The sequence below is a fragment of the Maylandia zebra genome, linkage group LG9 (genome assembly GCF_041146795.1).
Source record: "Maylandia zebra isolate NMK-2024a linkage group LG9, Mzebra_GT3a, whole genome shotgun sequence".
Lineage (NCBI taxonomy): Eukaryota > Metazoa > Chordata > Actinopteri > Cichliformes > Cichlidae > Maylandia > Maylandia zebra.
Genome location: NC_135175.1, coordinates 26,965,987 through 26,977,653, shown reverse-complemented (window position 1 = coordinate 26,977,653; position 11,667 = coordinate 26,965,987). Strand labels below are relative to the sequence as shown.

Here is an 11,667-nt window from a genome sequence, read left to right as displayed (position 1 = left end):
CAGTTGACTAATATAATACTAGCGATAACACAATTAACCTAAACATTTTTTGAAAGCAGACAGAAACAAATGAACGCTCTCCATAAGTCTGTTTAATGTCAGAAAGTAAAAAGAAAAGTTTCTGTAAACAATGTAGACAAGACTGCAGTCTATTATGAATTATCATGCAGATATTATCCAATTAATTACAAACCTTGTATTAAACATTGATAAACCAAATATTTAAGCTTCTTTTAATTTTTTATAAATCAGTATTATAAGCTTTCCACTGATCTTACACTTGCTATTCACAGAATTACAGTGTAGTTACCAGTTTCACTGTGTGAGTGAAAGGCAAATGTGACCATAATAAATTCTTTCCAAGGAACAAATAAAACGTCAGAACTGTGCAGCGTGCAGAATAAAGTTTTACAGCTGTGTTGTTGAGATAAAAATGAAGTGTTTAAAGATTGTCGTGGCCTACATTATAATGAAATCATCAGGTAATAAAGAAACAGAATACACTGCCAGGATTTTATTTTCAGTTCTGAATGTCTCAGTCCCACGTTAAAGAGAGCAAACTACAGCTCAGCTCCCACAGCTTCTCCGCCACGTTGTCATCTTTGGCAGCCGCAGAACAGTTAGCAGGAGCACAGTCACTGTAAGCAAGGATGTATCACGTGAGCACTTTGTTCACTTGTGTAACACGAACATTTTATGTTTGTTAACATCTACTGAGCAAATAACACTCTGCTTGTCAGCCACTGTTGCTTAAAGACTATAAATCAACATTAACAGTGGCTTCTTTTTCTAAATTTGTACACTAGCAAGCATGAAGAACATCCAATGAATCAAAAGTTTGCCATTAAAAATGTTTTAGGAATTTAATATTCAGTTGTAACCAAATAATGTAGAATAATCTACACTTTTTTATTTATTTAACAAAATCAAAAAATACAATCCTGCAGTTTTTAAATACTTTCTGTTCTGCGTTGCATTTGAATAATTCATTTTGCTTCCGACTTTCTTTAATGGAGAGAAGCTGTTATTTCATATATTTTGCCTGCAAATTGTGGGTTAGCACTGTTGCCGCACAGCAAGAAGGTCCTAAGTTCAATTCCACCATCAGGCCGGGGTCTTTCTGTCTGGAGTTTGCATGTTGTCCCCATGTTTGCGTGGGTTCTCTCTGGGTACTCCAGCTTCCTCCCACAGTCCAAAGACATGCAGTTGGTGGGGACAGGTTAAATGATCAATCTAAATTGCCACAAAAAACTGCTGAACTTGAGATCTAGTGTGGCAGAATGGACATTTTAATCTTAACAAATGTGTGCTCTCCTTTAAATATTAAACATTATAGTTATAATATCTAATACATTATAATATTTATATCTGTAGGTAGTTTGTATACACTCCTTTTCTGTGTACTTATTTGTAATATTTATATAAAGTTGTATATATTATATATATTGTGGAGATCAGGGAAATTTTACTGCTATTGTTAATAATCATCATCATTACCATTGCATTAATAATATTATCTACAGCATTGATATTGCATTCAGATTTTTAAACAGTGTGTGTGTTTCAGAAAGACTAAGTTGACAGGAAATTGCAGGTTTGCAGAGTGTGCCTTTTGCAGAAGTGAAACCGAAAGCAGAGTCTAAGTGCAGGTTATTCTGAGGAGCTGTTTGGACGAGGCTATGTGAATAACTAGGTTATTCAAATTGTCTGTTATACTTTTATATTCTTTTATTAAGCTTTTAGTAGAGGTTCTTGATTATAACATTTATTCAACATAGTACATATAGTTTTAGTTAGGTTATTACACATAAGGATGAGCCTCTGTTCTGGTAAAAGGTCAGAAGTGCAACGGGTGAGATGAGAGAGCATGTAAGGCACGCACGCACACACACACACACACACACACACACACACACACACACGCACGCACGCACGCACGCACGCACGCACGCACGCACGCACACACAGAGACAGAGAGAGAGAGAGAGAATCATTGATAGGTGAGAGGTTAAGCATGTTTGCTTGTAACTGCGGGTTTGGAGAAGCGGCAGTCAAAAGGTTGACAGGAAACATCTGCCATGAAGACGGAGACAATGTTCTTTTCAAACTGTGTTAAAAGTCATTGTGGTTTTGAATTGACGTATGCATATATTGTATCTGATGACGCATGAGGGGGCGTCATTAAATTCAAACCCTGATGGTATAAAATATCTGCTTATGCTTTGATTAGTCGAAGATCAATTGCTGTCTGCGTACGGAGTGATCTTCCCACGCGTGTATTTCATTAAAATCAATTGTTTGACCAAGCTCTTCTGGACCATGGTTGTTTGTACTCTCCTTCCTTAATAGTTGAACCTTAACAATATTTTTTGCACCATGACACTGTGTACAAACTTGGCAATAAAAGTGATTCTCATTCTAAAAATTTCATAATGGATACATCTCACCCTGGTCACCTACTTGCTGAACTCTTACCATCTGCCAGACAGTGCAGTTAGAGAAAGGACAGAAGGACTGAATAGCAGTTTTTTTCTCAGAGCTATAAAAAGCATTAAAATGCTACAATGTCCACTTGAATGTGATCGGTGTAATTAGGGGTTGTGCAATTTGAGAGAATAGAGACAGGTTGCTTTTGTATTATTTATCTTACATAGTTTTTTTTTTTTTTTTTTACAGTTTATAGTTTACAGTTTATAGACTGCTGTTAATGATCTTTACACTCTTGAGATTGCACTTAATTTTGTTGTAAATGTTACTGTAACAATGAGGAAATCCTATTCTATTCTGTGTTCTAGGAGCTGCTTTGCCAGGAGTGTAAAATGAGACTTTGCAGCAGATTTGAATCAAGTATACAAACATGCATACGTTTTCTGCATTGCCAAATGAATTGAAGCACATTCAGGTGACAATATGTGCACAGTTTACACTGCTGTAACGTTGCAGCTTAGCTTCATTTGTGATGTTAGTAATTCACGTCTAAGTTCCACATATGACATGTATTCACCTACCAGGGAATCTATATTGCATTTAAAACATGGTATTAAATGCATTACATTTTTCACTAAAACCTTGAACATGTTTTCAGCTTAAGTCATCACAGTGATTTGTCCAGGTTAAAAGAGAGACACTTTTGGGACACAGAAAACTCTGACTTTAACTGGACATTTATCTCTCTTCATATTTCACACCTTTAAATAACTGCTTCATGGCAAATATCTTTACTGTTCATCTGATTTAGTTTCCAGATTGCAAAATCTGAGAAAGTACTCTTTACTCTGAGCTGATGAGTTAAACATCATGTTTACCTTTCATTGGTCTAAAACTACTAAGTGTTGAAAGCCACTGTATTAATATGCTACTAGATTATGTGTAACAAGCTGCAATATAATTTCTGTGTGTTACAGCAAAAAGTGTACCTGTAGTATCCGCCACTCTCCTTCTCTAATGATGGGTCAACAGCACAGTAAATTGTTGTCTGCGCTCCCTGGACAGAGTTTTTGGTAAAAGGACTGACCATCTTCATGAAGAATTGCTGGACACCGTTCAGATGACGCCATAACTCAGTCTGAACAACTCCAGGATGGAGAGAGTAGGTCGTCACTCCTGTGCCTAAAAGTAAGGAAAAAGTGAATGAAATCACCAACAGTAAAGCTACTAGTCATGCATTTGATTTGAACAGAAAACTGGCAAATTAAAAGAAAGAAATGACAGCGTGTAAGGTGCATTATTTACCTTCTAATCGTTTAGCCAGTGATCGGGTGAAGAGGACGTTGGCTAGCTTGCTTTGAGCATAGGCTTTATTCTTGTTGTAATGCTTCTCACTGTTGAGGTCCTCTAGATTTATGGAGCCCCAGGAGTGAGCCATGGAAGATACATTGATAATCCTAGCTGGTGCCGACTTTTTAATCAGGTCAAGCAACAAATATGTCAACAGGAAGTGACCTGGAGGAGGAGGAAATATGACTTAAAAATCCAATTTTCAGTTTCAGAAAACAGAGTGAGGGTAAGGTATTTGGAAATAGTGACACTTCACTAATTACGAAATACTGTACTTACCAAAATACTTACCTTAACTTGGTAAAGACTTTCACAATAAATGTACTACATCAAATAAATACCATAAGACAGAATGTGTTACAAAGACCACCCACAGCTTATGATTTAATTACGTTAAACTAAATAACAAACAACACAAGGGGCTCCTGTTATTTCAAGAGGAATGCTATCCTGCTGCACTAATTCTGCACAAAAACATCAAATTAAAAAGTGCGAGATGTCAGTTAAAAGTTTTGAGTCTGTTTCTTTTGGTGGGGCATGTTTATCAGACTTATGATGTGTGAAGTTATTTTCCTAAATATAATTAAAAGGGCAAAACCCTTTTTTAAAAACTACATTTCTATAATAACCACGAGGACACCTGTGATGTGTAAAATTTTGGTGAGACATCTCATGTTTGTCCAGTGTTGCATTATGTTAATGGTCAGTTAACACAAATTCATGTTGGAAACAACATTTCAACTGATGATCAGTGGTTCCGGAATCAGTTGATTCCAAAAGCTGGAATCAGGACATACTGTCGCAGGAAGTTGACCTTTTACTTCATGTCTGTCTGTCATATCTAAAGCATGTGCTTAAACTTTACTGTTCTGCAGTAAAGTCATAAAAATGCTGATTATGAAAGAAGTGTTGCATTTAGGCTTAAGCGTCAGATCCAACTTCAACATCACGAAATGAGTATTGAAAAATTCTATGCATTTGTGACCTTTTGAAGGATTTGACAGCTGATGGGAGGGGCAAGTCAAAAGGGGTGGGACTACTCCAACCTGAAATTTGAATGCAACCCTCAAAATTGTGTTGACATGTTAATGCAGCCACGGATGGAAATTGCACTCAAGTTCATACGATACCATTAAAAAAAAAAAAACGTCTTGGGCCAATGCTCATAGTAAGTTTTTGACTTTTAAATGTTTGGGAATCACCTTGTTGGTACACAAATATAATTTTATGCCTGTCAAATTGTGTCATCTTTGGCATTTTGTTGCAGATAGAGCTAACAAATGGGAAGAAATTATGTGTTACTGTGACAGACTGTTTGCAAAATAAAAGTGGCAAAAGATACTATTTGAAAGTGGCTCTTTGTTAAGTTGAGTCAGTTTTTATATTTGAATGATTTATAGGTCCAAAATAATAATAATAAAAATACAAAAGTCTGCTTCCTTGGGAGAAGAATATATAGAAGGGAGTGGAAGTGGAAGGTGTGGGTTAAGACTTTTGCATAGCACTGTGGGTCAGAGTGGTTTGAAGCCACTGCCTACCACTCCTCGAGTCATTTAGGATGTGAGGCACTGTTATTTACTTGTACCACTGAGTAAAATTAAATATTTCCTGTCATAAGCAGACTGTAATTTATTAACTCTATTAAAAACCTTTTAAAGAATTTTCAACCAGTTTTGTGTGCTTCCGTTTGAGTTTTACCTGAGATATTATTTTCTGATTTCTTTCACCCCATTTAAAGAAATCTTGGAAATGTCCTGGGACGTGCTAATTGTTTTGGGTACAACTTCATTTGTCAAATCTCTCCCCCCAAATCAAAAAGTCTGGAGAAGGATTAGTCGGTACTAATGTATAAGTCAGGCCAGGTGTGACTGAGGCCTGATTTTATTTACCCAGGTGATTGACACCGATCTGCATCTCAAAACCATCAGCTGTTTTCCCAAAGGGACAGACCATCACACCTGCATTGTTGATGAGGATGTTCAGCTTTGGCTCGTCTGTAGAAAAAAGTAAAAGAAAAAAATAAAGGGGGGGGGGGTTTAAAAATATGCAACTTTTCATGTGTGTTCACATGGATGTTTCTTTAGCCAGAGAATCATTTTACCTTTGTTGATGGCTTCAGCAAATTCTCGTATAGACTTGCTGTCTGACAAATCAAGTTTCATGCAAACGACATGTTCATTGCCTGAGCTTTCGATGATGTCTTTCACGGCTGCGTTTGCTTTCTCCATGTCCCTGCATGCTATGATCACCTTTTCTGCCCCTACAAAGAAAAATAAAAGACGGGAGTTAAAACAGCACATGCACTGAATGCATGGCGAAAATACATAAAAGCAAGGTGTAGTTCAGTGGGTGGAGAGTGCTCTCTCATGACAAAATGTGCACATTACATTTTTCATAACTTGCGAAGCTTTTAATGGGGACAGTAAGAAAGACCAATAATCACTTAAGATATCAGAAACAACCACATTTCTCGGAAAAGACAAACACACAAAAAAAACTGAAACTAATCTGTCTGAGATACCCAAAGGCACATATAGTCACGTATGCTTTTGTAGTACATATAGTGAACTGCAAAAGCAAGATTTTTTTTTTTTAAAGTAACAGGCAGAAAGACCGACAAACAAGCAGCACCACAGCATGTCTAGCAAAGAAACACAGAGTTGGAGATGTAGCTCTTGGGTTTTTTGCAATTTCTCTGAGCTTTGCATGACCTTGCATGACCGGAGGTGATCACACAGGAGTTGAAGATATTAAACAAGTGGTTTGATAGAAACAAATTGTCCTTAAATTTAAATAAAACAAAATTTATGTTATTCGGAAACTATAAGAAAAACATTAACATTGAAATTTGTGTCGATAATATATATCTAGAAAGGGTTAATGCCATAAGATTTCTTGGTGTGATCACTGATCAAAAGGCCTGTTGGAAATCACACATCACTTATGTGAGGGGAAAGTTAGCACGGGGCATTGCTGTCTTGGGGAAAGTAAAACAGTTTCTGGATAGGAAAACATTGTATATGTTATATTGTGCTTTACTATTACCATACATGAGTTATTGTGTAGAGGTTTGGGGAAATACATATAATAATAATAATAATGATAATAATGGATTGGACTTATATAGCGCCAGTAGGCGGTAGGGTAAAGTGTCTTGCCCAAGGACACAACGACCAGGACAGAGAGCCCGGGGATCGAACCGGCGACCTTCCGGTTACAGATGCGCTTCCCAACCCCCTGAGCCACGGTCGCCATATACAAGTAATATTCAGACTATAATCATAATGCAGAAAAGGGCCATTAGACTAATAAATCAGGAGGGGTATAGGGCTCACACAAATGCACTCTTTATTAGGATGCAAGCTATAAAATTCCAGGATCTGGTGAAGTTTAAAACAGTGCAAATAATATATAAGGTAAGGAAAGGGATGCTCCCAATCGAAATAAGTAAATGGTTCTTAGAAAGAGAAGGGAGGTATAATTTTAGAGGGAAGTGGAATTTAAAATTACAAAGAGTAAGAACAACATTGAAAAGGATGTCTATTTCAATAGCGGGAGTTAAAATCTGGAACGAGTTAAAAGAAGAAATAAAGGTCACTAGTGATATAAACCAGTTTAAAATACAACTCAAAAAAGAAATATTAAATAAGTATAAGAATCAAGAAAATGCAATTAACCCAAGACAGCAGTCAAACTCATGTTTATTTTCTTCTGCAAATTAGCAAATCTAAATATAGTTTTAGTTGAACATGTGAAAATATTTTTTTGAGATGTTATGTTCTAAGTTGAAGGCATTGTATACGTTTTTGTTGTTCAAATTTAGATGATGAGGATGTAAACCTGAGGGGGTAGGGCAAAATAAGTATATACTTCTGCCTACTCCTTTTCAAACAACTGTATGGAATGATTTTATGAAACGTTGGTGAATGTATATGTTTGAAATAAAAAAAAAAAGAACTGAACTGAACCTTGGCGCTAATTTTCTGGGACATCCACTCCTGAGAAAATTGGCAACTGTCCTGAATATTTTTTAATAATCTTTCTCAGTATAAAATAAGGGACTTCGTATTGTTTGGAAATGGCGTTTTAACCCTTCCCAGATTAAACATTATTCAGACACTGCTGTCGAAATGAAAAGCACACAATTGCTAATTTCTGGGCAGAACCTTAATTGTGTAATTCTCCTGTTACACCACATACCAAAGTTGGCCTTTTCAGCCATGTCCACATACAAAAATACTTTTTTTAAAATATTAATTAACATTAATACTGCTGTCTGCCATGTTACTGGCTCATTAGATATTTGCTTGAAAAAGCACTTGAACAGGTGTAACTACTAAAGTGACCACTGAAAACAGCCTTTTCATTATAAGAGTGAATGGCTGTGTGTAACTAATATTTTTGTTCTGACAAAACAAGACAATTTAATAAAATGACTGTAAGAAGACCCACTAAGGTAGGTGCAAAAATTCAGCTTCTTATTGTTGAATAATTGTCCACTACTATTCATTTTTTCTTCTAATTAAGACACACTAACACATTGCTTCATGCTCTGTGTCTGAGTTCATTTTGTCCTTGTATTTTACTTTAAAACTAAAGAAAAATTTTACTATACCAAACAAGAACTGTGCCTAAAGAGCTAAATCAGGAACTGGTTCCAAATTGTTCCATTACTCAGCTACTTTTCCTGACAGCCACATGTTGCACGACAATGATAACTACATCATGGGAGTGGAGGATTGCCACGCCTGAGTCATGCTCAGAATTTACACAGAACAATAGAACTTGTGTTAGCCTTCCTTATAATTTATCTACAGGAGAATCAATACTGGCAGATCTGTGTTTAAATAAACAGTTTTTATCGTAATCATTTTCTTGATGGCACGGCGCGGTTCTATTGGAGCTTAGCAATAACTAGGGAGGACTCATGGTGGCAGAGGCAACTGCTATTGAGACTGTCCAAACTGACATAGGGCGGGGTAAACCCTAGACAGGCATCTAACACAAGCACACACTGTCAGCAGTAAAAAAAATTATTTCCCAACTTTTAGGACTATCAAAATCTTGTGTGTAACTATGATCCCCATTGCTGATCCACTTCAGGGTTATGGGGGAACAGGGTGAGAGGCACGCCATGCCCTGGATGGATTTATACTCAACGGATGGCCAGAAACATCCATCCATGAATTAACCAAATTCACGTCCGCACCTGCAACCAATTTAGAGGCAGCAGAGTGTGCAATGGATCCAAATGTGGCCTCACAGCAAGAAGGTCCTGACCTTGAACCTGCTGGTCAGGTGAGGCCTTTCTATGTGGGGTTTGAACGAGTTTCCTCCAAGGTTTACTTCATTGTAGTCTTTTATCTGTGCATCTAAAAGTCAACATTTCCTGCTAATATTTCCCTTTTCCTCCTAATTCCATATCCTGATACGTAACACAAATAATCCCCACTTTAAAAAAAACAGTTGAGAGTTAAGAAAGGTTTAAAATTTCATGATTTCAGTCAGACGAACCTCTCTTTGCCAGATCAATGGCAGTTTCTTTGCCGATGCCAGTGTTTGCTCCAGTGATGACAACAACTTTTCCCTCCAGCTTTTCATCACAAGACCAGCTGCGCCGGAAGACATTTCTGGGATGTTGAGAAAGCAGACTTAATGTCACAATCAGCAACACAGGAGTGATATGGCAAAACACGCAATTACACAACTGTAACTTAACAGAAAACTCTTTCAACTTCCAACAACCCGCAGCAAAGAAAATATTATCAACAACAATCTAGTCTAACGTAACGTATTAATAAATAACCCGACGTAATTTTATTTATTTATCGATCATGCAGCCTTAACACAAACTCAAAAACTTTCAGACTGAGGGATTTTGAGGTTTATGTAAAGTCTGCTTACCTTAAAGACGACATGTCTCTGGATTTCAGAAGTCACCGAGACTCAAGTACCTCATCAAAACCCGAAATTAGTTACTGATCACTGATTCACCTCCACACGAAGCCCACAATGTTCATAGGAAGCCCCTGTAGTTAAAAAAAAAAAAAAAAACATAACAAGGCGGAAATGTCCAAGTGCAGTCAGACTTGACAAGCTGGATTTTCAACCAATCAACTGCTAGGCCGTCGGTGAACGAGAAAGCTGATTGGTTAACGTGGAAGTTTGAGTCTCATCCCCTAATAGGTGTGCTCGATTCGTGAAGGTGGGCTGCAGGCACGGGTGGGCAGGTCCGAGGAAGGAAATTGAAACAGGTTTTTCTTTTATTCTTTTCTCGAGGCTCTAAAAAGATCTCAGTTTATTCACTCCTCCTAGTGCTGCGATATTCGGTCAGTTCTTGCGCAATCTTGGTGACAAAGGCGTACTACCACTAATAATAACAACAACAACAACAACAATAACGATAACAGCAGTCTTTTATAGCTTTATATTTTACTTCTCTACATAGGCTTTCATAGGTTATTTTCTGAATAATATATGAAAAAGCATTTAGCCTACCTCATTTATATACAGTTTGCTTCGACGTAGCCAGACACTCGAAGTTTTTTGTCACTTGTTTTCAGTCCAGTCCTGATTGGTTGAACAACTTGACACAGACCTATGAATCAGGCACCTAACTCAAGGGTGTTGTGTCCACACATGACATCAGTTTAGCAAAGAAACCGTTTTTAGTTGCATCTTTAAGCACTTTGTTAATAGCGGCCTGTAGCTTGAACACATAATTTGTGTTTGAATTTGCCAAAAAAAACAAAAAAACAAAACAAAACAAAAAATGCCATGAGAGACAGTTCCACTGGTATAAAATATTAATATTATTATTAGCCACAAATGGTTATTCCCAAAGAGTTTTTAGCAGATAATCTGGCAGATTTCGGCATGCTGTTCAGTGTTTCCTCAAAAAAGTTGAGGAAACTGAACAAGTGGAAGACATAAGAGTGCAAACGTAAAAAAAGAAAACACATCAACTACAGTGCCTTGTACTTCTATGGGCCTGCAGTGCCTCAATAATGGCAATAAAATGATAACACTAACTAAAAACAAAACAAAACAAACAAACCCCAAAACAGTGTAGTGTTCCTTATGTTGCTTAAAAATTAAATGTATAGACCAAGCTCTTGTGGAAAAAAATAATTAGTTTATCATGTTAAAGTATGTAAGGCTGTTTAACCCACCAAAACACTGACACGGAACCTGAGATGAAATCAATTAATCCCAGTTTGTTGATGTTAGGATCCCTCTGTTTAGCATGCAGTGTTTTCAGTTTTGTTAATTTTCAGGATTTCTTCTGTATATTGATATTCAAAGGGTTTGTTTCACATCTAGATCTGGGGTTTTAGTTTATTTCTGATCCTTGTATCCCTTGAATTTCCATGACTGGTCTAGTGCCATTTTTGTCTCTTGTCTCATATCCCTTTGTGTCAAGTTAGTTGTAATTCCTCAGTGATTAGCCTGTAGTTCTGGTTCTCATTAGTTTTCTCTCTGTGTTTTGTGTTTCTAGCTTGAGGTCTTCTTATTTTTACTGACCTGTTCTCAGTTAAGGCTGTTTTGTATTCTGTCCCTCGTTTTAGTTTTCATGCTTCCTCTGTCTTCTCATGCCTTGTCTGTAGTTTTTTTTATCTGTCTGTGATTCAACTTCTTGTCCTGTCTTGTCTCTCTTGATTGTTGACATCTGTGTTCCCACCTGTTTCCCATCCCTAGTGATGGGCAAAGCAAGGCTTCGTGAAACACTGAACTCCATCTCAACAGTGACACCTGCTGGCCCACTTTGCTATCGCCACATCTCGATATTTTTCTGTGAAACAACGACGCAGGCAAACCCTGCACGATTCCAAACAAAGTTACTTATTATACCAAACCGTCAGTAATTGATCATCACGTTTTGGAGAAATC

The 11,667-nt window shown here is 37.1% G+C and overlaps 1 protein-coding gene across 2 annotated transcripts; it reads right to left on the bottom strand.

The window, feature by feature from the left end:
• Positions 1-72: 72 nt before the first annotated feature.
• rdh12l (retinol dehydrogenase 12, like) lies at positions 73-11,443 on the bottom strand. Of its 2 annotated transcripts, XM_076888268.1 has the most exons (9): positions 11,302-11,402; positions 10,276-10,375; positions 9,682-9,806; positions 9,292-9,407; positions 5,879-6,037; positions 5,667-5,771; positions 3,733-3,942; positions 3,417-3,609; positions 73-638 (listed from the first exon to the last, which is right to left on the bottom strand). In XM_076888268.1, exons 3-9 carry the CDS (start codon positions 9,693-9,695, stop codon positions 536-538), a joined length of 900 nt encoding a protein of 299 aa, XP_076744383.1. In that variant the 5' UTR covers positions 9,696-9,806; positions 10,276-10,375; positions 11,302-11,402; the 3' UTR covers positions 73-535. The 2 variants fall into 2 exon arrangements, with proteins under 2 accessions (XP_076744383.1, XP_004551959.3); XM_004551902.4 differs by lacking the exon at positions 10,276-10,375 and having other exon boundaries at positions 11,302-11,443.
• Between the last annotated feature and the right edge of the window lie 224 nt (positions 11,444-11,667).

Excerpts from the sequence above, each read along its gene's own strand:
- rdh12l (XM_004551902.4), bottom strand. Across the intron at positions 6,038-9,291 it reads CATTGATCTGGCAAAGAGAG|GGGCAGAAAAGGTGATCATA; the intron begins GTTCGTCTGACT and ends TTTTCTTTGTAG. Across the intron at positions 3,610-3,732 it reads ACTGGCTAAACGATTAGAAG|GCACAGGAGTGACGACCTAC; the intron begins GTAAATAATGCA and ends CCTTACTTTTAG.